Source organism: Myxocyprinus asiaticus, chromosome 17 (assembly GCF_019703515.2).
Source record: "Myxocyprinus asiaticus isolate MX2 ecotype Aquarium Trade chromosome 17, UBuf_Myxa_2, whole genome shotgun sequence".
In the NCBI taxonomy this organism is placed as follows: Eukaryota; Metazoa; Chordata; class Actinopteri; order Cypriniformes; family Catostomidae; genus Myxocyprinus; species Myxocyprinus asiaticus.
In genome coordinates this window covers 23320151-23344870 of record NC_059360.1, presented here as the reverse complement: position 1 = coordinate 23344870, position 24720 = coordinate 23320151, and the positions used below count along the sequence as shown (strand labels likewise).

Below are 24720 nucleotides of genomic sequence, written 5' to 3'. Positions count from 1 at the left end.
TATTGGAATGGCCAAACGGATGTAGAAAAGGAAGTCCCGCCTTACAGGTAAAAGAGCCAATCACCTTTTAAAAACAGACATCGCCTGTCAATCAACTCGAAAATGCGCATGCGCATTAGCTAGACAAATCGGGATTTATTTTATTTTTTTCCGTATTCTGAGGTAAAGATACACAATTTATGATACCAGTGTTGTCATATTTTACTGCTGATTTGAAATATGTTCTTTGATCGTAATTTTGACCAACCGTTTGGAGATTTCGGTCTTTCTCTCAGTCAAGTAGATAGGACCTGTTGTTTTATGCCGCCTGTATACATTAAAAAATAGTTGCCCGGAAGCGTTCCATAGATTGGCCGCCGAGTGGACGTACTTGCCTCCGTAGACTCACAAATGACCCCCAATATGAACCATCCTGCACTTTTATTATTAGAAACATAAAACATACATAAAGACGGGGTTGTCTATAACGGTCTACTTAGCGTGATTTAAATATTTTCACAAGTAGATGGTGTCGAATTGTAACGCATCGTGACGTACTTGAGTACAAGCCGCGCGCCATTACTGTTTGCTTGTGCACTCGCGCTGCGATTCTATAATTGATCAAAATAAAATAAAAATGAGGGTGGGGAACACTTTTCATACATAAATAAAAGCTACCACAGAATTATGTAAAGTTTTAACTATTTCACAGTAAATAATAAGAGTTAATATTACATTGGCCTCTGAGTCTACAGAATTACAATGCGTTTATATTTGTCATGGTGCGGTAAGGTGCGGGTCACACAATGACAACACTCCTCCAGCAAAATAACCCCCGGCCACACGATTTGTTTTTAACGTGATCAGTTCAAACTAGGGTAGTCTGTATCCATTTTTTAAGTGCAGCTTGGGTTTAGGACGCGATAAGGTACCCGAAATGTCAGCTGCAGCACGTATAGCTGCGCCGTCGACGCTGTCCCGGTTCCGCGGCGCTCTGATCGGTGCCGTGTTAGGAGACTGTATAGGCGGCGAGTTTGAAGGCGCTGTGGATGTGCCTTTAGATCGAGTTCTTCAGCATCTCAGTGCGTTGGAGGATGAAACGCGGGGCGATGGTGAACATTCTTGAATTTATTTACCAGCCATATCATGGTATAAGATATGATATTTAATCTCTGCCATCAACTACAGTGTTACTGCATCAGAAGGCCAAATCACCTATAATTATGATACCCAAAGCAATAAGTGGTGTAATAATATCAACCTTTTGACAGTCACAATTTTATCTTTATTAAACATGTATTTTTACTATGAATCAAATAGTTCTCAATTCATGTTAAAGAACAGTTCTAAATGATATTTTTCAGGAATTCTTCAATACAGTGACGACACTGCCATGATGCGATGTGTTGCTAATTCACTCCTAACCAGGACAGAGTTTGATGAACAAGACATGGCTCGAAGGTAAGTTACAATTTGGACAGTCATATGGGTAAAAGTCATTTTTACATTTACATTTATTCATTTGGCAGACGCTTTTATCCAAAGTGACACTGTTATGTTCACTGTTGCCTGTGACCTTCATGCTATTTTATCTGTACCGATTCCAGATTTGCAAAGGAGTACAACCTTGCTCCAGGGCGAGGTTACGGGTCAGGCGTTATACAGGTACTGCGGAAGCTTGCGTCCCCCCAACTGAGGGATGTCTTTCAGCCGGCAAGGGCTCAGTTTGGTGGCCGTGGTTCTTTCGGAAATGGGGGTGCAATGAGAGCTGCACCCTTCGCCCTTGCCTTCAGAAGTCCCGCTGATGTGTGCAGGGTGAGAAATTGTGGATTGTGAAGCCAAGAATCTACAAAAATGGTAGTCTATAGACAGGGCCATTTCTAGGCATAGGCGAACTAGGCGGTCACCTAGGGCACCGCCAAAGAGGAGGCCGCAGCAATGCACCCCAAACAACTAAAACTCTTTAATGGAGGATTTTATGAAAAACTTATGCAAAAAATGAATGGGAAAAATACTTCCGGAACACAGACGGCTGAAAAAGTGGGCAGACACTTTTGCGCTCTATATATTTTTTGCATTCCTCCAGACATATCATCATAGTATTATGGACTACGAGCATTTTAGTGCCAGTCATAAAAAGACTGTCAACAATAATCTTAATAAGATTTAAATCTTTATAATGAACAAACATTTTTAAATGCCTGATTTGAGAGGCTTATTTGGACTGTTCCGGGCTAACATTCTGTCCTTCCATTTGCTTATGGCAGTACTCACGGCTTGGTGCCATGTTAACACACTCCTGCTCTTTGGGCTACAACGGGGCAATGTTGCAGGCTCTTGCTGTCCATCTGTCTCTACAGGGGGCCTTGGCTCTGCCAAGGGATTTCATTAACAGACTGATCTCAGAAATGGAAGAGGTGGAAAAAGATGAGACAGCCCAGCTTGATGCTAAAGCGTAAGTGAACTCATAAAAATAAAGGACTTCTGTTGGATGTATCTAAAAACCGCTTAGCTTGTTGTCAGTGTTGGGTGTAATTTAAAAAAAAAAAATATTTATGTGTAATACAATTCATATGTATGTCTGTTTGTGTTTCTGTGACAGCTGAAGGGTGTGCGATAATGAAGGAGAAAATAGAAATCATTTTTAATTTGAGTGGAAAAACAAAAAAATGTTTTAGAAAGTAACTTAAAAATAAAGTAATTAGTAATGTGATTACTTTTCAATGAAGTAAAAAGTAAAGTAATAAGATAGTTGATTAGTAATTTGTAGTGGATTACTTTTTTAAGTAATTTACCCAGCACTGCTTGTTCCTTTGTTATAGTGTAAGGGTCCGTTCACATAAAACGTGTTCTTGTGTTTAAAAACTGCAAGAATCAGCGGAAGGAAATATAATGCATGTCTCGCATAGTTTTTTATATTTAAAGTGTCTCGAAAAATTATTTTCAAAGTTAAACTGTTTATAACTTGACGTGGCATTCATAGCACAAATCACTGAAAAAAACAAAGACGTCACAGTGGTCAAATACTTTTGTCTTGCACATGTATACTTTGAAAAATTATTAAAAAACAGTGTAAATATTCACAAGAACATATCCTGTTTAAACATCCCCTCACCTATGGATTCTAAGCAACACATAGGAAATGCCAAGACTCAAAAGACATTTGATAATGATACATGTCATTGTCTGTGTTTTTTTATTACACAGACTCAGTTTATCAGAGTTCCCCTATTGCACACGTTTGCACAGAGTGAAAGAACTTATGGGGAGAAACAGTGTGAGCATTGAGGAGGTCATATCTGAACTGGGTTTGTATTGATTTATTGTTTGTATCTCTTTCATTATGGCACTCTGCCCCACTGTAGCAGGGGTCTTTGTTAGACTTTTAGTTAACACTCTTTCTTTGCTTTTCTTAATCAGGGAATGGCATTGCTGCCTTGGAGTCTGTGCCCACTGCGATCTTCTGTGTGCTGCATTGTTTGGAGCCCCGGGATGGGCTGCCAGAGCGATTTGGAGGACTGGAGAGGACATTAGCCTACAGCTTGGCTCTGGGTGGTGACACAGATACCATTGCATGCATGGCAGGGGCAATTGCCGGGGCACATTATGGCATCGAGTCCATTCCCCAGAGCTGGCAAAAGAGCTGTGAAGGGGTAGAGGAGGCTGATGTGTTAGCAAGGCGTTTGTATGATCTGTACAGCCTTACACAGTTTGACGAAGACAGGGGGACAACAAGCTGCAAGAACAATCAACCGCACACACGTGCCAGTGATTAGCACACTACAAAATCTGACTGACCCACCATACGGCCATGTACAACATGCAGTCACAAATATGAGAAACTTTTCTTGGCACATAGTGTCATATTTAATTGCTAACATACCATAACCTAAATTTATAAAACTGATCTTCTTGTGCAAAAATGTTTACAATAAAAAGAACAAAATGCTATCAGATTCACCGGTAAATAGTCTTGTGTTTGATTTATTATTTCACACTTGAAATGAGTCTCAAACCTAAAGTATTTCATATGGACAGTTTTAGAAATGAGGAGCATATTTTGTTAATATCGCTTATAGATACAGTCCTTAAATATTCTAGATGTTTTAGATTTGACCTGACCTGTCTTTGATGTTTAACTATAAAAAATTACTAAAGAGGATTGCATCCTGATATTTGATGGTACAGTACCACTAAAGTTTTACACATATAGTACATTAATACAATTTAATGCATATATACAGCCTTTTATACAAATCTTTTATACTTTACATTAAGGTTGCATTCGTTAACATTATTTTACTACATTAGTTAACAAAATAATGCACAATATTTTTACAGCACATATTAATCTTGGTGAAAGTTAATTTCAACACATGCATTTTTAACATTAAAAGTTGAATATGCATTAGCATTAATTTATGCATTATGAACTAACTTTAACAGTAAACAATATAATTAGAAATTAACATTAAACAAGATCGATAAAAGCTGCAAAAAATATTGTTCATTGTTAGTTTAAGGAATATATTGGGTTAAATAAAAGTTAAGCTCAGTCAACAGCATTTGTGGCATGTCGATTACCACAAAAATATATTTAGTCTCGTCCCTCCTTTTCAAGGTTACAGTGAGGCACTTACAATGGAAGTGAATGGGGCACATTTTTAGAGGGTTTAAATGCAGAAATGTGAAGCTTATAATATTATAAAAACACATGCGTTAATTGTTCTATTAAAACTATTGTTTTATTTGAGCTCTAAAGTTGTTTAAATCATCGTTTTTATAGTCGTTTTAGGGTTGGTTGACATTACATTGTCTTGACAACGAAACTGTAAAATTGGCCATAACTTCACAGAAAGGTTAGTAAGTGATTTTATCACACAAAAATCATGTTAACACTCATATTGATTATGTCTTGTGGCTAGACTTTTGAAATAGTGAGTATTTTAACATTTATGGATTAGTGCAAGCAATTTTGTGAATTTTCTTTAAAAAAAAAAAAAAAAAAAAAAAAGCAGAAAAAATAATTTAAATATTTCAACTTAAACTTTGTCATTACTTACAATTTTGTCTTCCAATATCTGGCATACTTCCATTGCCACTGAATGTTCATGATGATCCTAGAAAAATTAATACTAATATATATATATATATATATATATACAGTATAAAAATAAAGACAAGTTCATATTTTCAAAATAATGTAGCATACTACTTTGGCGTTGATCAGCACTTGAACTATGTTCCTGACTCCACACTTGCATTCTTGGTGATACAAAAGAAAAGTTCTGTTATGATTGCCTCCCTCATAACCATTTCACTTTTGTAAGAGATAAAATAGTCAGTCAGACATTATTATATGTTACATGTAACAGACATGAAACATTGATTTGAGTAGAAATTATTTGATTTGAGAAGAGAAAGACTGTTCAGTTCTGATCAACTTGTTTGTGTTTAAGGTTATCCACAGTACCCCGTTGACTGGTCAAATATCTGTCTGAGCACAGATGTGTAGTCACTATTGAGAAATATTTGTCATTATATGCCAAAACTTGAAGATAATACCTTACCTATAAATGTGCCACAACTCTGCATCCTTCACTCTGGACATCTCACTTTGGTGTGTTGCAGAAATCGAAATGGATTATTTCCCTTGTTAGGATTCCTCCGGTAGGAGGAAACCTATTGTATTGGGGATTTTATTATTATTATTATTATTATTATTCTCCTTGCACCCCAATATCTCAAAAAGTCACCAGTCAAAAATTTTCTAATTTGGCACATTGATTCTACAGGCCACCGGGAACCCCCACACCAAGAATGGCCCATATTCACCCTTAGGAGGTGCTACAGGCCACACCCAAATGTCCCATTTTCAAAGTGATGGCATTTCCACCCCATTTGTCCAATTCTTCTGAAACTTGGTGTACATGCCTAATTTCTCATGGGGAACAAAAAAGCCTCAAGGACCCATGAGGTACACCGTGATGGATTTTCCTGTACAGTGAAAATTTGGGAAAACCTACAAAAATCTTCTTCTCTTGAACCGTAGATCCAATTGACTTGAAATTTGGTACCCATGTGTAGAATTGATGTCTTAAAATTTGTTACTTAGCAAAAATGAATACAATACAAAATGGCTGAAAGGGGCCTATTTATGTAAATGTTCACATTGCCTCAATATATATGTCAATCAATCAAATATCATTTTGACTGATGGTTTTTCAAACCTAACATGCTTCAAGAAGACATCACTCTGAAGTACCATGCAAAATTTCACCTTGATATGTCAAAAGATTACTGAACTACAGCTGTTTGAACCTGGGCCAAATCTGACAATACTAGCCACTGGTTCTTTTTTTATACAGAAACTGAAAGCAGAACTATTTAGCAATGTAAATAGTTAACTTGGCTAAGATGTTGTGCTGGTAAGTGAAAGGTCAGAGGTTCAAATCCAGCCATAGCTGTAATTTTTTTGTTTAGGATTCAGACAGAAAGACATGTTTTTTAGGATTCCTCCATCGGGAGGGTTTAACCCCAACCCTCTACTGATCAATTTTTAAATGATTTGCCATTTTGAGGAGGAATCCGTATTGCTGCCTGCAGCTATATTATTAATATTGTGTTTATAATACATTGACAGTTTTGAATGTTTGATTTAATTGTGATGGCTGTCCCATTCAGCTTTTAGATGGCTAGTAGATAGCTTTCATGTCATGTCTGCATTCTGAAAAATATATAACGAAGAAAGAAAGAAAAGAAAAGAGGCTAAATTGTATTTTGTTTTCTATTCTTGAACATAAGACATTAATATTGAATAATTAGCTTTAAAATTGGTTTTTAAGAAAAGACTTAAAATTCTTTAATCAGGTTACCTCAACTTGAGAATGTTGAGCTGCTGAGTTTAAAAGGAACAACAACAACAGGGGGTGGGTAGCTCAGCGAGTACTGACACTGACTACCACCCCTGGAGTTGTGACTTCGAATTCAGGGTGTGCTGAGTGACTCCTGCCAGGTCTCCTAAGCAACCAAATTGGCCCGGTTGTTAGGGAGGGTAGAGTCACATGGGGTAACGTCCTCGTGGTCGCGATTAGGGGTTCTCGCTCTCAATGTGGCGCGTGGTAAGTTGTGCATGGATTGCGGAGAGTAGCATGAACCTCCACATGCTGTGAGTCTCCGCAGTGTCATGCACAGCGAGCCACATGATAAGATGTGCAGATTGACTGTCTCAGAAGCGGAGGCAACTGAGACTTGTCCTCTGCCACCCGGATTGAGGTGATTAACCTCCACGCACCACCACGAGGACCCACTAAGTAGTGGGATTTAGGCATTCCAAATTGGGAGAAAAGGGAATAAAAATAAAATAAAAAAGAGACCCAGCAAATGTACAATTTTGGCTAAAACATTTTTTAACATCATTGTTTGGTGGATAACTTATGAGACTTGCTCTGTCATCGTGAGTCACTTCGACCATGAAACACATTTTGGAAAGTCCCGGCTTTCTAATGATTTAGGCTAATTATTATTTTCGGTTCCACCTTTTCACACAGTATTTGATGGAAGATTCGTTCAAACATACATAAAAATTCTTGCTACAACAATAACTTGTGTTTTTGGCTTAATTGCGTTTCCACATCAGCAGCTCACTTCGACATCCCACTGAAAATGTCACAAAACAAATCATTACAAACTGACACAGAAAAGGCTGAATATCCACTTTAAGATACACCAATATTAATAACAGAAAATCCACATAAAACACAATGCCAAAATTTAATTTCTGGGTATTCGTTTATTTGAACAATTTAACAATTCAAACATTACATCGGAGGGCGTAGATTTGGCTTGAACATTGGGGGTGTTGCAGCGATAAGCATTTACATGTTTCCATTGATCATGGTATAAATATTGGGGGAGTTTTACTTGGGGGGGGGGGGGGGGGGTTACCCTTAAAATGTAATTTTAACGTAACAAAGGTTTGTATTATAATGTCATATCTGTTTCAGTAGGTGGCACTAACGCGCTTAGCAATCGTCTAGCATGAAACAGTAGAAGTAGAGAAAATAATGTGGAACGAATATGCGAGTTTTTGCCTTGTCTTTTTTTTAACTTGATATGGACTTAAATGCTTTGTCTTTTTGAAGGAATAAAATAGATGACGTGCAATTAGCGCTAAATATTTCAGGGGTCGAATATATTTCTCAAACACAGTGCCACATTACAACCCCTTAAGCACTTCAGTCAACCTGCGATTGCGGTATATTACACATCCTACGAAGTATACGGTGTCATAATAATGTCTGAGGCCACGACCCCAGGAAGAAAGGGCAACTTGGCAGGAAGTGCCAGAAAATTAAAGGACAACGCCGCAGACTGGCATAACTTCATCCAGAAATGGGAGCGCTTGAATGACGACGGATCCACGATTGCCACTAAAATAGTTAATCTCGGATTGAGCAAAAAGTAAGCCATTTTCATGTTTATCATCTTTATTGTTGCACTTAAATCTGTCTTGGATACAACTATTCTGATGCTAGTGAAACTGTAACGCAACACTTTTCGAACAACTGTCTCCTTACGATGAATCGCTTATGATGTATTATTCCTCTTTTGTAAGTGGCTTTGGATAAAAGCGTCTGCCAAATGAATAAATGTTACTATCCATATTACAAATGTGTAATCTTTATATAGTCTGTAAAAAATATCCTCCATCACATCTGATTCCAGATCATCCAATGAGTCCAATGTTGTGATGGAAGGTGACAGCTCACAGACTGGGAGTCTCTCAGAGATCAGTCTGAAACAGAGCAACCAAGAGCTTGAGGAAGAATGCAACAAATTACAGGATGTTGTGGACAAAATGGTAAGTGGCCTGGGTTTGGAGAATAACCATTAGTCCACACTGGAAAGATATGTCAGATTTGTCTCTCTCCAAAGGCAAATATACTGTCAAAGATGGAGAAGATGGTCCTTGCTGAGCGTGGGATCTGTGCACTTGAAGCATTCCAGTATGGAGAGAAAGGAAAACCAGCACCACTGTTCCACACTTGGTCTACACAACAGTTTGGTAAGAGAAAGAAATGCTTGCCAATGTTAAAGGTGCACTGAGTAATTTTTGTGTTTAGGTTATCTTCGACACCTAGGGGAATGGATGCAGCATCATTTAAACACAATAGTTTAAAGTTACCAATGCCCCTGTAGAAATTCACCATTCACAGTCAGCCATGATTCATTTATATCCATGAGTAATGGGGCTTTTCCACTGCACGGTACAGCTCGACTCGACTCTCTGCTCGCTTTTTGGGAGTTTTCCACTGTGGATAGCACCTGGTACTTTTGTTAGTACCACCTCGGTCAAGGTACCAAACGAGCCGAGCCGATACTAAATGTGACGTCAAAACCCTGCAGATCACTGATTGGTCAGAGAGAGTCGTCACTACCAGTGTAACTGGATTTGCGACACGGGACATCAACCTGCTGGTTTTAAAGTTAGCAACAGTGATAGCAGTATCATTTGTTCACGCAACTTTCGAATTGTAAAAAGAAATGGCTGTGCGCAAAACCACGCCGTGGTCAATAAACGAGGTGCAGACATTCCTCTCGTTAGTAGCCGAGGAGAGGATCCAACAAGTGCTGGATGGGGCGACGCAACTGTGATGATCAGCCTATAATCCCAACCACATTGAGGCTGCACTAAACTGCAGTGGAAAAGCAAGCTCAGAAAAGTAAAGTGAGCAGAGTCGAGTCGATATGTAACGCGCAGTGGAAAAGTGCCATAATTGTCCAACAACAGGGCATTTACTGAGATTGAAGGGGTCATGACATAAGGAATCAAATTTTCCTTGATCATTTTACAAATAAGTAAGGGATAATCCACGGCTAGATGTGCGTTAAATTATTTTAAATGCACTGTGGACACTTCACATCGGGTGGTTCTTCGCCCCAACGTCGTGCATTTAAAATCGATTAACGCACACCTAACCGTGGATTATCCCTCTCATACCATGGTCACTTGCCAGAATTGAATAGTTACAGCTGTAATATATTTCTTGCAGCACAATTTGTGACTGGAAGAATAAAAAACAACGGTTAATTTTATCTAAGGTCCGTTAGACCTGCAGCGCCGCCTGTTCTAAATCAGACACAGAGAAAAAGTAGTACGACCACACACTTGGTCAAAACTGTTAATTTAAATGCACAGTCCAGATATAATAATATCCACAGAATGTAGAGGGGTTGGCACTCCAGAGAAATTGTATTATTTAATTTTTATTCATTGTCATTTTCACATTAATGTGGAAAAACCGACGTTACAAACGTGGCAGTGACAGTAAAAGTAGCACTTACTGTATAATAAGGGGAAACCCATTCAAGACACACTCTGGAACCTGCAGATTTAGACCTCAGAGACATTGGTATGTTATCCATCAAGGCTGCACGATTGACTGAATTAACGAAATCGCAATTTGTCCCTGCACGGTAGTGCTTCACCGCAAAAACACGCTCACCTGCGTTTTGAAAACACCAGCGCTTCTGCGTTTGAGTCAGAGTTGTATGAATTCCATTATATTAGCTATGCTGTTGAAAGTGGTTAGGAAATGTTTTCAGTTGCTGTAGTTCACGCTGCTTGCTCTGTAATGTTATGTTGCTATGGTTACAAACAGTGCATTAATATTGAACGGTGATTAAAACTGGCCTGCACTACTTGTGCATTCAACGGTTTGAACCGCACACATTCCAGCCAATCAGAATCGAGTATTTGAACAGACCATGGTGTAAGAGGTCATTGTGCTAGTAAAACATGTACGTTTCAGAACTCAAAACTTCCTCCTCACTGTAAAAAGAGCATTTGTTGAAACCAAGCTGCCAAAATGACTCGTTCTCTACTTCATCCACATTGTGATGCCACACTGTGGTAGACATTTGCATCTGACCATCTTTGCAACAACACATCAACACCTACTTTACCTTATCACTTCTGTGGCCCCGCCCAGTAAAGGGTGAGCTAGCAAGAAGAGCAGGTCAGTCAAGAGCCTATCATAACTGGGCATTTACTGCCAAGTCTTAAAGGAGAAGCAGCATCAAAACCAAGTGTTTCTGATAGAGGGTCAGAATGAGGGTGGAAAATGGTCGTTTTACAAATATATGATAGTTTGATGTGCAAAAAAAATGTTACTAATACTTTAAATGAACCTAAAGGAACATATTCAAATAAAAAAAGGCATGGCATGACCCCTTTAAGCCAATGGTATTCAACTGGTCATGTGATCCTAACATGGCCTCCCCCATGAGGGGGACCCTCTCCATGTAGAATAAAACTGCCTTTGTAAGGTTACTGATGTGACTGGAGCCTTAATCTTAAGTGAGTGCCCATGATTTTATACAAATGTTTCAAAATTACAATTAATTTCTTTAGGAGTAAAAAATTGTAATGAGGAAAAAAAATAGTACTGAGTGCACCTTTAAGGATTACAGATAGCTAATATATATGTGCCAAGTTATCACTTTTCTATAACAATTAGTTTGATCTGTATGGACAAGTTTTCATCTTCTAAATATAGTTTGGTTTGAAAATGAAAATACTGATTAAATAAATTAGGAGTGTGGTCTATTCTTGCGCATGTTTGACCCCTTAAAGTGGCAACATGACAATCTGGTGCTGTTTGAAATGCCCCATAAAATATAATTTGATGTTGTATTAAGACTGCCTAATAGAATTCATTAACCGTGATTGGAATAGTTCACTTTTACCAGTGTGTGCTAATTGTTTAAGCCTACTCTGGATTGCTGAGAAATGTTATATGATAATCAAAGCCCTTTGATTAGTTAGATGACTTTGTTAATGTGACCTTTGGTTGCTTTTTTGTCTTTTCCATGGCAGCTGAAGTGTCCTCCAAGCTTTATGAGTCATACAAGCAGGAGTTGGCCCTAAAGCAGACAATACTACAGGAATTAGCCCACACTGTGAATACTGACCTCACCATGGTCTATCTCTCATCTTGGCAATATCAACCCTATATTGAGGACAGTGGAAAACTGCTACTAGAAAGTTTGCTGTTGGAAACGGGTCACAGATCCCTGTAATTCAGTTTTTTTTAATCAATGCATGAGGACAATATGTAAACAAAGTATTCTCTAAGCATATAACTTGTATATAAAATAAAATGCAAATTTTATACACTAATAATGCTTCATGTTTATGGGATGGTAAATAGACTGTTTTGGTGGGGGAAAAACATGTATTCCATATGAAGTCTTAAATCCAAAAGCTCACTCACAAAAGTTTTAATGTCATATTTGAACATGTCCCTTTGTATTAAAAATGCTGAGATGCTTTGAAAAAACACCGTAAACCAGAGATTATATAAAAAGTAATAAAATAGTGCAACTTTTCAAATTACTTTGCACTTGACAAACTACTAAATAACATAAACAATGGAACATCTCTGAGGCTGCAAATTATAAGCACCTTAAGTCTCTTTTTGCTTTACAAATCTAGAGCCATTTTTCAGAGTTTGGGTTGGCCGGTTTTCAAAACTGCAATATTTTACATGTATGATGTTTAGGGCCACACCTCTGAGGAATTAGATGAATAACCATTTTCAGTGTCAAGATAAATATTAATTGTCAGTGTTGAATAAAAAAATATATAACATGGGGTACCAATTTAAACTGTATTGAAACTACAGCTTGAGTTTCTAACATAAAGGAAATGTTATTTACAGATTCCACTGAATGACCAACCAAGTTTACACAGTATCACAAAAATCTTATGAAGTGTTTTCATTACTGAACTTTGCTGAAGTCCATAACTTAATTTTGGCAGATGTATTTTTTTCCTCCCAAGCAATAGACTGTGCATGTTGTGAAAGAACATTAAATTTATCACTACAAATAAAAAGCACTGGATACCCTCAGCAATTTAGCGTTTCTCACCATACAGTCACTTTTCCCTTGAAATATGTTACTGTGTTATGAATTTAACACCAGTAACACTGCTATGTAGTTATGAAAAAAAAAAACAAAAACAAAAAAACTTGCCAGACATAGTCTAAAATTCAAAATGAACATTGACTTGTTTGTATAAACAGAAGAAAAAAAACACTAATGTATAATACTGTTTTTTTTTTTTATACAAATTTACAAAGAATGCAATAAAAAAAGTTCATGGAAAAACAACACCATTACATGGAGAGAACATATGTTTGGTGTGAATAATGAACAGAAAAAGGAAATGAAAATGTTAATCCATCAAGTCTTTCTTTCTGTTTCAATGCCAAGCAGAGCATGAACGGTCTCTAAAGGGACTCCTTCAGGTGCCTCAATATGCATCATGGTGCCATCAGGCCCATTGACGATCACAATGCCTTTGGCAGCTAATTCTTCTGCACTCTGCATAACAAGCCCCTCTGCTGTCTGGATCATAACTGGTGACTCTTCCTGATCTACAGACTGGATCACATCGCCAACAATGGTATCTTCAATAACACTACTCTGGCTATCCTGAACCTCTTGCTGGGTGGGTTCTTGGGAGGTAAATTCTACATCTGTGCTCAGAGCTTGTTCCAATTGTTCCATCTGATCTACAACATCGACAGCTGCAGTGCTGTTCAGGACCTTGGAGATCTCAGGATCAGGGTCTTCTGCGGTTTTTGAAGCATCAGATTCAGAAGAAGCCACTTCGGTTTCCATTGGCTCTTCCTCTGTCCTTGGTGGAGCAGCACTTTCAGTGCTCTGTATAGCGTTATCAGCAGTTAGATCTACAGAATTCAGGTTCTCCAGTCTGGTCAACACCACCTGAGGCTTTCGGAGTACAGCAGCCGTCTCATCATTCAGGATGCCATTCTGATTAACTTGATAGCCATTTGTTTCTTCATTGCTGTTTTCTATTTTGAACCTTTTTGCAGGAGGCAACATTTTGGAATTCTGAGGAGTCCATCATAAGAGAAAATATGATTACAATCAACAGTAAACAGTGTTTTGTTGACCACTAAAGCTAAAAGCGAGGTGCTGGATGTTAAGAATCTGGGCTACATATGCGAAAGTTTGCAGGTTCAAATCCCACAAGAAGCGACCCATAAGATAATTACCATTCTGTCTTTGAGCAATGCACCAAACCTCAGTTGCTCTGGATAAAATGATCAATTATCTCTGTCAAATTATCAAAAACTTAGGTGATCATGGAGGGAAATCAGCATGAATGAATTGTGCATGGCAAAAGTGTGGTTTATTTGCATGCACTGACTGCGCTGGCTAAGCGCTTGATTCACTAAAGGACTTTAGAGCGCTATGTAGCGAAAGATGCAGCAGACCACCGCGATCGGGCACACACTGGCGGATTTGTACAGAATCACTCCACTACTGTGATCCAGACACCTGAATCATCTCTTTTACATAGCGAAAGTGCACTTGAATATACTTCACATTTTAGTATACTGTGACAGGTTATAATGCTCTTTTCCATCATTTGCTAAATTTGACAAATTACTGCTGCCCTGATTGATAGAAAAATTATATATAAAGAGATATAAGCATCTCTTTTAAATAAATTGTTTATCGCCTGCTTTCCTCGGGAGGTTATAGAACAATGGTTATAGAAAAATAGCACAGAGCTAGCAATAATGACACAAATTAAATACACAAGACACAGTGCTATATCAGATAGCGATTTTTTTTTTTCATGGAATGGTATTCAAAAAATGTTCCTACTCCCTGAAAGATATAATGAAATAAGCATCAAGAGATATCTCACCAGTCTCTGTGACAGCACTAGACTCCCTTAAATAGCACACAAAAATGTGTCTGCGGGCCATGGTCTCTGATGCTTGCTGCCTGTCAATCATTTTGCACGTTCACATAGTATTGTAGTTGCAGCAAATTATTGAGGCTTACTGCCATTTTTATGCCATGTTTATAACAGTTGTCAGTTGAGGGCGCTATTTTGCTGCTGTTGTTTTTAACAACCGTTTCTGCACGATGTTGGTCTCAAAGCTCAATTGGTATCTTTGGAGTGCGGGATTTGGAAAGAGGGGGCGTGGCTAATCTAGCGGCTCAGTCTCATGGAAGTAGAACGGCTAAAATCGCTTATAGCACCTTTAAGCTCAGTCAACAGCATTTGTTGCATAATACTGATTACCAATAAAATTCATTCTGACTTGCCCCTCCTGGGTTCTAGTGAGGCACTTACAATGGAAGTGAATGGGGCCAATACGTAAAAGTTAAAATACTCACCGTTTCAAAAGTATAGCCACAACACAAACAATATGTGTGTTACCATGATTTTAGTGTGATAAAATCACTTACTAACCTTTTCTGTGTAAAGTTCTAGCCATTTTTACAACTTAATTGCCGTGATGAGCCTTAACTGGCTCAGCCCGTTAAAACGCTGACTACCACACCTGGAGTCACCAGTTCAAATCCAGGGTATGCTGAGTGACTCCAGCCAGGTCTCCTAAGCAACCAAATTGGCCCGGTTGCTAGGGAGGGTAGAGTCACATGGGGTAACCTCCACGTGGTTGCTATAATGTGTGGTTCTCGCTCTCGGTAGGGCACATGGAGAGTTGTGCGTGGATGCCGCAGAGAATAGCATGAAGCCTCCACACGCACTATGTCTCCGCAATAACACACTCAACAAGCCGCGGAGGCAACTGAGATTCATCCTCCGCCACCCGGATTGAGGCAAGTCACTATGCCACCACGAGGACTTAGAGTGCATTGGGAATTGGGCATTCCAAATTGAAAGAAGAAAAAAAAAAAAAAAAAGGAGGGACGAGTTGAATTTATTTTTTGTGGTAATCAACATTATGCCACAAATGCTGTCTAATGAGTTCAACTTGTACTGAACCCGGAATATTCCTTTAAACTAGATTAGTAAATAAGACGAATGTTTTTGCACTGAATTAATGCTCAAAAAAGTGGCTGTAAAAATCTGTTTTGTTAATTAGTCTCTATATGTTCAACATGTTAATTTTATAACACATTTGTCATTGACACAAATTACCAAACCCAACACTTTATATTTCACAATATATTCATATTTAGCTTTCTTTAAAAAGAATACAACAAACATTATGAGATTAATCAGATTTTTATAATATCACAATTATTGTTTTTCTCAAACTGTATAAAATGGGTCTTACACAAGAAAATATACAGCTGCCTTCATAATTTAGGAAGGGGGTTCCTTTGCAGGGGGATGATCATATTTCGGGGTCACTGGCATTAAAACTTCGGTACTAAATGACAACTTACTAAAAGGTACGGCTAGTGAAATTATGCTAATCTGAGCAATGTCTACTATGGTAAATGTTTTTGGTTAGCTCACCTCAATATTTCGTAGGCTCTTGGTGGCCTGATTTGTGATTGGACTCTGTTGTCCTTCAGAGGAATTTAGGAGTTTCAGCGCATTGGGGTCTGTTATACCAAGAGATTGTAAAACCTGAAATGACAGGAATTTTTTATGTAAAAGAAGTTTGATCACTTGATCTTGTTTTATTTGTAGTTTGAAATGTATTACTTGCTTAATGTCTGCTATAAGACTGCACTGTAGTATCCTTAAAGGCACCAGCAATCCTCTGCAATGTGTTACAAATGAAAATAAACTTCGATAACGTGGTCCTCACAAGGCTTTGATGACTACATTTCTCACAATTACTTACTCCCATATTGTTGACCTCTATAGCTGGCCGGGAGGCTGGTGAAGTATGCAAATATTCCAGAGCCATCTTCTTCACTTGGCTGTGTAGTTGCTCAAATTCACGATACACACTTGGGAACTGTTGCTTTGATGGATACCCTTTCTCCACCTTTAGGGGCAAGGACACTGTAAGCTCACAGGAAATCTCACTACAATTCCTAATGGCAAATACAATCAGCTGTCTTTGGCCCTATTTTTGCTTTGGGGTTGACTATCACAGATTGCTTTCAATGCAGCTCTGAAATTAAAGATATAATTATGGATAAAATAACATCTAGACATTTTGGTTGGAAGTTGTGAGCAGGCTGACAGAGATTGTCAACCTCAGCATTCATCTTTCCCTCTCTGTTCTTCTCTTTGGAGACACATCTGAGTTACAAGTAGCAAGCCACCTCAAACCATTTATACTGTATCTGTATCTATAACAATTGCAAAGAAGACTGTATTACTTAATTGGAAAGATAGCTGACTGATAGCGGACTAGTCAATTAGTCAACCACCCTGGTACATCCCTACTGTAAAACGTTATGGACGTGACACAGCATGTATATATAATTTTCTAAGATTTCCTTATCTTTCAGGACAATTATTATTGTTAACAAAGTGAAAATAAAGAGCCCCCTCTTTTTCACCCATGAAATATGGCTAGTTGAAAATGTTTTAGAAATGGTGCACACATCACAATGCAATTTCCTATACAATTCCATTAAATATAGACCTAAATGAACATGTTAAAAGGGGGTTTGTTCCTTTGCTTAAAACTACTTTTCCATGGTATGGTTGCTTGACATTTGCATTAAATTGCCTTCATATGGTTTTAAAACAACATGAGGGTGAGAGTAATTTGACAGAATTTTTACTTTTGGCTGAACAATTTCTTTACATTTTTCTTCAACATAAGGTATTGAATATGATACATTTTAGAATTAGCTTCAAACACCTCTAAATGTCTGTAAATATGCTTTAGGAATAAGGTTCTTCTGACTATCCCATGCTCATGTCCAAATCATACCTTCATCATCACAAATTCCCATACAGTCATGACTCTGGCCAGACGTGGAAGAACAATCTCCATAAGGTCTTCATCATCAAACTTTTTTATAAACTGAATAGAGAGAGAGAGAAAAAAACGTTTCAAGAAAACAACTGAAGACACATACCATCAGTAACAGCACTTTTAAGTAAAACCCATCTCTTTTGTCTCTTCTTTGTTGTGCAATTATATTTCTGATCTAGACTGTGGCACTACGAATGTTGTTGTCGTATACTAATAATTTTATGATAAATTGCTTGTTTTACTTCATTTTTAAGTCACTTTGGATAAAAGAGTCTGCAAAACAAATAAACATCATGCAAATCAATGAGAAAAATGTAATTCAGTACTCGCAAATAATAACATGAGTAATTCAACAAATTGCACTTTTATAATGAGACTGGTTTTTCAAACTACACCCATGAGGGTGTTTATGGCCTAAAAATCATATTATGAAAATAGTATGAAATTACTTTTATCACTAAATTAATTACATTTCATTATATATGTATATATAAAAACAGCAATTCTAAAGCTAAAAATAAATATGTTGAAAAGTGTTAGCTTTTAGCACAGATAAGTAGTGATGTCAGTAGTACCGAGCACCGACTCGATCCACGCGCGCTGTCTGACTGACAGACAGCTGCTTACAAATGCTCACGCTTATTTGAGCGCTTGTTTTGATACTGCTTTTACACAGAAATGGATAATCAAATTTAAATTGTGATATGTCCTAGTAAGATTATTAAACTGCAAATGGGTGTGATTTAATTAAATATATGTAGTCTACATGTACTGCGTGCTGCAAAGATAAAGAAGCTTCTCATCTGCCAAAAACACTGCATTTTATGAGCATTGCGTGCTGTGCTTATTGTAGTAGCGCTCATAATATCAGTAAATTGCAGCATTTTGCACTTCAATAATCAAACCGTGACATATAATCAACGTTTTATCCGGAAGTGAAAAATACAGTCAAAATCATAGAACCAGAAACACCTTCACATCAAAATAAAAGCTTGATGTGTGAAATTTAAGAAATTACAACAGAAATACATATCACTAGTGTTTAGGTAAGGAATAATTGACGACAGACCGTTGAATTGTTGAAGAAAAAACAATGCACACCCGAGGTGGTAATGCGGTCACGACGCGCAGCGGCTCTATTTATTGGTCACGACTCGAGTCTCAATGTGTGGGTGTGAGCATGTGTAAGTGCAGGGGAGACGAGGGAGTGCAAGGGCTCTTTTTAACCGAAACTGAAATAAATGTAGGATATTTAAGACATTATTTGATGTTCATAATCGATTTACTTTAACCAATGTCTTTGTTTTAACTGGTTATTTTGTTGTGGTAGCCTGTAGGGCTCTTTGAAATAACTGAAATAATTTGGCGAAGTGATATGGGACCGTTATGCGGTCAAGACCTGGAACTACTTTATAGCTGTGCATTTACTTGAAAAATAATTGCACACCTTAGAACGTCCATAAACCAATCAGAATAAAGCATTTAATAGACCTGTGGTATAATAAAATGTACTTTATTATAATTACTATTATGTTGCACCTATATCTCACAAGCAAGAGTACTGTTGTACTAAACAGAAGTTTTCATTTATTATATGATGCTGTTGTTCAGCACTTTATTTGACAAAAATAAGACCAATGTTGTGTTAGATTATGTTGTGAGGATCTTTACTAAAGCACTTCATTAAAAAAAAAAAAAAATAGTTTTGTTGAAAAGTAATTTTTTTATTTTCTTGAAAATCATAGAATATGGGAAAAAATTGAATAGAATTAAGAAAAAAATGATTTCATATTGTCCTACTTGAAAAATATTTAAGCAATGTTTACTCAAATGAGAAACACTCGAAAGAAACATGCTATTATTTTAATTCATTACTAACATTGAAATGTAACATTTTAATAGGCTAAAGTAGTGTTCAATAGCATATTATCTATTTTTTCTGTGGTATTGAAATTGGTATCGAGAATCGTGAAATTTTACTGGTATCGGTACCGACTACTGAAAATTTGGAAATCGTGACAACACTATAGATAAGTATATGCATATCTTTACTTCTTTCAGTTGATTTCTCTGTCTTTGTGCTTGCTGCTCCAAGGTCATTCCTCTGGGGTACTTAGGTGGCCGTCCCGGTCTTCCTCTCTTTGGTGGCCGTCCAACCCTCCTAGGAAGACTAGGTCGTCCTGGACCCCTGGGCCGCCCAGGTCTCCTGACTTCTACCTTTGTAGTCTCTTGTACCTGTGTAAAGTGCAAGAGTAAAAATGTTTGTATACATACTGCATTGTTTTTTTCCCCCTGTATTCTCACTTATTATATTTACATATATTACTTTGCATAACTTGTACATTTTCCATTAGAATAGCAATACTATATAGACGCATGCTTGACTAACAATGCATGAAAACACCAAGAAGAGAATGTGAAGCAAATCATCTTACTTTTTGAGTACTGAGTGATTTTGCATGACTAGTATCAGTCACTTCAGATCGTTTCTCTTTAGTTTTAGAGTAATCTTCTGCTTGAGGGTAAGTCTGGTTCTTGTCATGTGTGGGATTTAGCTTATAGTGTCTATTCAAACCAGCAACACCAATGTAGGCTTTCTCACATGTTTCACATTTAAAGGCTTTGTCACGGAAGTTGAGAGTGACATCTGAAGTCTTCTTCCTGCCTTCCTCTCCATCCTCATCCTCCACACTTATCTCAGAGTAGTCATCGGAATCTGACTGATGGCTTTCTGCCAAGTCCTCATTCTTAATAAACTTGTAGTCTTTGACCTTGTGCTTAGGTGGTCTGGACACCCGACCAGAGCGGGTTTGGATTTTTAGAGGCTTCTTCTGACGATTCTTATCTCGAAGTTTTTCCTTTTCAACGGCTGGAGTTGAAGTCTTTGTGACCACAGTTACATATTTGTTTGGTGTTACAACCTTGGCCGGAGGGGATAAAACTTTTGTAGATGGTGTAAGGACCTTTGTAATAGTGGCAGGAGCAACTGCAGACTTGGCTGAAGGACTTTTGATCGTGGCAGGTGCAGACACAGGTACTTTATGCCCAATGGGGAGAGAGATGGTGCTAACCACAGGAGCCGATTTCTGAAGGAGAAGCTGAATAGGAGGTTCACCTGGGTTTTGCAGGAAATATTGCTGCTGTCCTGGCACTGGGGTGATGTGGATGATCTGTGGGCTGCTCAGTGTTCCTACGGTTGAAACTTTCACAAGTGGCTGACCGGCTGACAGTTTCTGCGGCTGTAAAATCGCTATTGGGGTTGTCTGAAGTTGCTTATTGTCTTGCTTCAGTGGTGTCTGCACTTTCATTTGGATGGGCTCAGCTGCCTGATTAATTCAGAGTGGAAAACAAATATTAGCATTGAAAATAAATGGCTAAATCATTCATTAACCACAATATGTGGCCTAAAAAAATATTTGATTGACTGCACACATACTAAATGAAAGTAAAATAAATGGGTGGGTTTCTGCTCTAATCACATTAAAATAGAACAAAACTTATTAAAGACCCAGAGACCCTTAGTGTTGTAAAGAACTGTAAACTCTCCTAAAGTGACTAAACAAATACAAAGTTATTATGAATCAATCTGTTTCTTTTACAAAAAAACAAAAACAAAAAAACAATAAGTTTCTGTCTAAACACAAGGCTATAGTTACTACAACTGCAACAACTGTGAAAGCATAAATTAAAATAGGATCTCATTTATACGGTTTAAAGGAATATTTCGGGTTCAATACAAGTTAAGCTCAATCGACAGCATTTGTGGCATAATGTTGATTACCACAAAAATCGATTTAGACTTGTCCATCCTTTAAAAAAAAAAAAAAAAAAAAAAAAAACAATCGAGGTTACAATGAGGCACTTACAATGGAAGTGAATGGGGCCAATTTTTGGAGGGTTTAAAGGCAGAAAAAGCTCTTCTTTTTTTTTTTTTTTTTAAAGCACTTGCATTCATTTTTCTGTTAAAACTTGTGTAATATTTGAGCTGTAAAGTTGTTTAAATCATTGTTTTTATGGTCATGTTTGGGTGTCGTCATGGCAACGAAGTTGTGAAATTGTCTATAACTTAACACAGAAAAGGTTGGTAAGCGATTTTATTACACTAAAAATCATGTTAACATGCATATTGTTTGTTTTGTGGCTTTACTTTAGAAACAGTGTTCACTTCCATTGTAAATGCCTCACTGTAAAATTATATTTTGTGGTGAAGTAGATTAAGTATTTTCTAAACTGAATAAGTTTAAATGTGAATTTGAAAAATGATTAAGTAAATTCTACAATTGTCCTCAATTCAAACATGTAAAAATGAATGCTCTAGCTTATAAGTAAATATTATTTATGATTGTTTATTATCTTAATGCGTTATCATGCATGAATCCTAAAGGAGAAAAACTTGTCATATTTATTTGCTAATTTGAGTAAATTTCCGGAATATACCTTCACAGTTTATTTACACCAATTTTATTGTCGAATTTGTTGTTACGATTGGTGACGTTTTGTTTTGTGAAGTCTGAAGTTCATTTTTCACTCAAAATTACCCGTTTATGATAAAAATAAAAACAAAAAAAAAAGATCTGTTGATTGTAACTTATGGTGTTTTGAGGTGTGTGTGCTCAGCTCTGGATCTTGTTTCTATCGCGATTAAAGTAAGATGATGTTGTCTAATAAACTACAAAGTATGCATTAATCTTCCCTGTGGAAGGCTTCTGTATGTTATATGGTACATAATTAAATATGTACAAAATAAAAAAAAGCACTGACATGCCAGTACACTTTTAAAAGCATGGCTTAATTTAGTACTACACTGCCTGAGTAAACTGTACAAAAAAAAGCGTTTAAACTCTACTAGAGAATTTCTAATGAAAGTCACCAAGAACTGTGTGTAGCCTTTAATTGAAAATATGGTCTGTTTAATTTACCAGCAATTTCTGCGTGGAAATTGTTTCCTAGGTTTTTGTAAGTAAATCTCATTCCAAAAAAAATTTCAGCGTAGGGACAAGTCGAAATTATATTTTGTGGTAATCAACATTAACCACAAATTGAACTTAACTTGTTTTGAACCCGGAATATTCCTTTAAGATTTCAGAATCCTTGTTATTTTGTTTAATTTCTCCATTTTTTATGACAGCGTTGGCTAATAAGAAAGAAATCAGTTTTGTTGTTGCAAATCTGAGTTATGTTAGACAATATCATGTTACCTTCTGGCTGCTCGTGTGCGCGCCATTCTGCGCCTGCTGCAGCGTGACCTGTTTGGCGACGCTCTGCAGCTGCTGCGACGCGTTCTGCACGATACTCACGGGCTGCGTCTGGATCGCTGTCGCCAATTGCAGATTACTCGCTTCCAACGTAATGTACGACGTCGGTGGCGCCGTGACATCTTTCTGTAGTATCTTCGGGGTCGTTGTATGAACAGCAGCCGGCTCGGCCTGGGCGATCACCTGTGCTTTACTGACTATAACCTGCTGCACTTCCACGGTGGGGGCGGGGGACGGTTTCGCGGCCGCCTCATTCCCTGCCACATGGACTAACTGTTGCTTCGATAATTGCTCTATTAGTTGTTGCTGCTCCTCCGCTGTTAACCCCGAGCTCTCCACAAAGCTGCCGTCGGGCTGTACGTAAATGATGGTGGTCGTTGGTGCAAGAGCGTTTAAGACCTCGCCGCTCACAGTGGCGCATTCAGCCGTTACGCCATCATCTGCAGCGGTCTGAACGTAAGACGTTATGATATTCTGATCGGTTATAATCTCACCGCCCACGAGCTGTCCGATCACCTCTTCAGTACTGTCCACAACTTTGACATCCATCTCCGACGCGCTCTGCATTAACTCGGCGAGGCCTTGATCAACGCCCCCTTCTTCAGTCGAGCTCACGGTGCACGGTTTAGTATTCGCTCCTTCTTGATTATTTTCACCCTCCGCGGGGGTCTGTGTCGCCTCAGCCTGTAGCACAGATTCACTCTCTTCGACGTTTTCCATGTTCGCGGCTGCAGATTTGCTCGCTGAATTATTATCGTCTTCATTGTCCGCCATTTTGCTTACAGGAGCAAAACTTGCTAGCTGATGAAAGAACCCTGACAAGAGAACGAGAAGCGGCCGCTGACTTGCAAACTATTAGTATTCACGATTGAGTTATACGTGCGATATTCAAAACCCAGCTCAAAACATTTCAAGCTTAACAAAACGAGTATAATCCAGAGACGCTCACGAGGGTAACGGTAGTCCCGCAATTGGTTTTGCCACTGATGACGACAGCACGGAGGATGGTTAACAACAAATTACGTCATTTCCGCCATCTAAAACGGTGAAAGAATGGCCAAGTTCAACGCAAATGTTTGTGTTGCAAAGAGACCGGCAGATTTTATTTACAAGAATCTCACTCATGTGAAGGAGATTTTTTTTTTGTTTTTGTTTCTTTTTGGAACAACCTATGGGGTGATGACATTTGGTCAGATCATGGAAATAATTCTGAAAGGCAGTTTTAGAGAGAAAGTTATTTATAACAATTGTGATATTAAAGGACGTTGGGTATTTTTAGTTATTGAAACCTGTTGCAATATATATACATTGTGTAATATTTATGGATACAATTCATCTTCTTTGAACCATATCTCTCAGACATCATGCTCTCTCAGTTAAGTAGTATCACAAATAGGGTTGCAAAATTCCGGGAATTTTCAAAGTTGGAAACTTTCCATGGGAATTAACGGGAATATATGGGAATTAATGGGAATAAACTGGAAATTTGCAAAATTATAAATTAGCCTATAACAGGGAACTTAAACAACAACAAAAAAAAAAAAAACATCTTGCAGCATAATCTTGGTTAAAACAACCAGATTTAATGCAAATTCAGTTGAATTTCTACCCTGCACATTCTTCAATCACATGAACACAGCACACTACTTACTGCAGGCTACTTACTACAGCAGGACTATTGAAGCCACACTACTGCATTTGAACCCAAGGACTACATCCAGTCAAGTAATTTT

The 24720-nt window shown here is 37.8% G+C and overlaps 3 protein-coding genes across 4 annotated transcripts; 2 read left to right on the top strand and 1 right to left on the bottom strand.

Annotated features, from left to right (window-relative positions):
- The first annotated feature begins 627 nt into the window (after positions 1-627).
- On the top strand, positions 628-3969 carry LOC127454785 (ADP-ribosylhydrolase ARH3-like). Its single transcript, XM_051722193.1, has 6 exons — positions 628-1091; positions 1344-1440; positions 1587-1794; positions 2247-2434; positions 3187-3287; positions 3400-3969. Exons 1-6 carry the CDS (start codon positions 917-919, stop codon positions 3753-3755), a joined length of 1125 nt encoding a protein of 374 aa, XP_051578153.1. The 5' UTR covers positions 628-916; the 3' UTR covers positions 3756-3969.
- Positions 3970-8003: 4034 nt separating this feature from the next.
- Positions 8004-12066, top strand: LOC127454786 (cyclin-dependent kinase 2-interacting protein-like). Of its 2 annotated transcripts, none has more exons than XM_051722195.1 (4): positions 8004-8442; positions 8707-8842; positions 8935-9046; positions 11861-12066. In XM_051722195.1, the coding sequence occupies exons 1-4, from the start codon at positions 8276-8278 to the stop codon at positions 12061-12063; spliced, it is 618 nt and encodes a 205-aa protein (XP_051578155.1). In that variant the 5' UTR covers positions 8004-8275; the 3' UTR covers positions 12064-12066. The 2 variants fall into 2 exon arrangements, with proteins under 2 accessions (XP_051578155.1, XP_051578154.1); XM_051722194.1 differs by having other exon boundaries at positions 8005-8442; positions 8917-9046.
- On the bottom strand, positions 12059-23975 carry LOC127454782 (uncharacterized). Its single transcript, XM_051722188.1, has 7 exons — positions 22931-23975; positions 20168-21058; positions 19785-19967; positions 17688-17780; positions 16638-16784; positions 16304-16417; positions 12059-13905 (listed from the first exon to the last, which is right to left on the bottom strand). The coding sequence occupies exons 1-7, from the start codon at positions 23759-23761 to the stop codon at positions 13231-13233; spliced, it is 2934 nt and encodes a 977-aa protein (XP_051578148.1). The 5' UTR covers positions 23762-23975; the 3' UTR covers positions 12059-13230.
- Positions 23976-24720: the final 745 nt, after the last annotated feature.

What these genes read in the sequence shown, in the direction of transcription:
- LOC127454785 (XM_051722193.1), top strand. Translation starts at nt 917, where the DNA reads ATGTCAGCTGCAGCACGTATAGCTGCGCCGTCGACGCTGTCCCGGTTC. An exon ending in GGATGAAACGCGGGGCGATG is followed by an intron (nt 1,092 to 1,343) that starts GTGAACATTCTT and finishes GATATTTTTCAG; the next exon opens with GAATTCTTCAATACAGTGAC. An exon ending in GCCCAGCTTGATGCTAAAGC is followed by an intron (nt 2,435 to 3,186) that starts GTAAGTGAACTC and finishes TTTATTACACAG; the next exon opens with ACTCAGTTTATCAGAGTTCC.
- LOC127454786 (XM_051722194.1), top strand. Translation starts at nt 8,276, where the DNA reads ATGTCTGAGGCCACGACCCCAGGAAGAAAGGGCAACTTGGCAGGAAGT. An exon ending in AATCTCGGATTGAGCAAAAA is followed by an intron (nt 8,443 to 8,706) that starts GTAAGCCATTTT and finishes ATCTGATTCCAG; the next exon opens with ATCATCCAATGAGTCCAATG. An exon ending in TTGGTCTACACAACAGTTTG is followed by an intron (nt 9,047 to 11,860) that starts GTAAGAGAAAGA and finishes TTTCCATGGCAG; the next exon opens with CTGAAGTGTCCTCCAAGCTT.
- LOC127454782 (XM_051722188.1), bottom strand. Translation starts at nt 23,761, where the DNA reads ATGGCGGACAATGAAGACGATAATAATTCAGCGAGCAAATCTGCAGCC. An exon ending in AATCACTCAGTACTCAAAAA is followed by an intron (nt 19,968 to 20,167) that starts GTAAGATGATTT and finishes CACTTTACACAG; the next exon opens with GTACAAGAGACTACAAAGGT. An exon ending in TAGAGGTCAACAATATGGGA is followed by an intron (nt 16,418 to 16,637) that starts GTAAGTAATTGT and finishes CTGTCATTTCAG; the next exon opens with GTTTTACAATCTCTTGGTAT.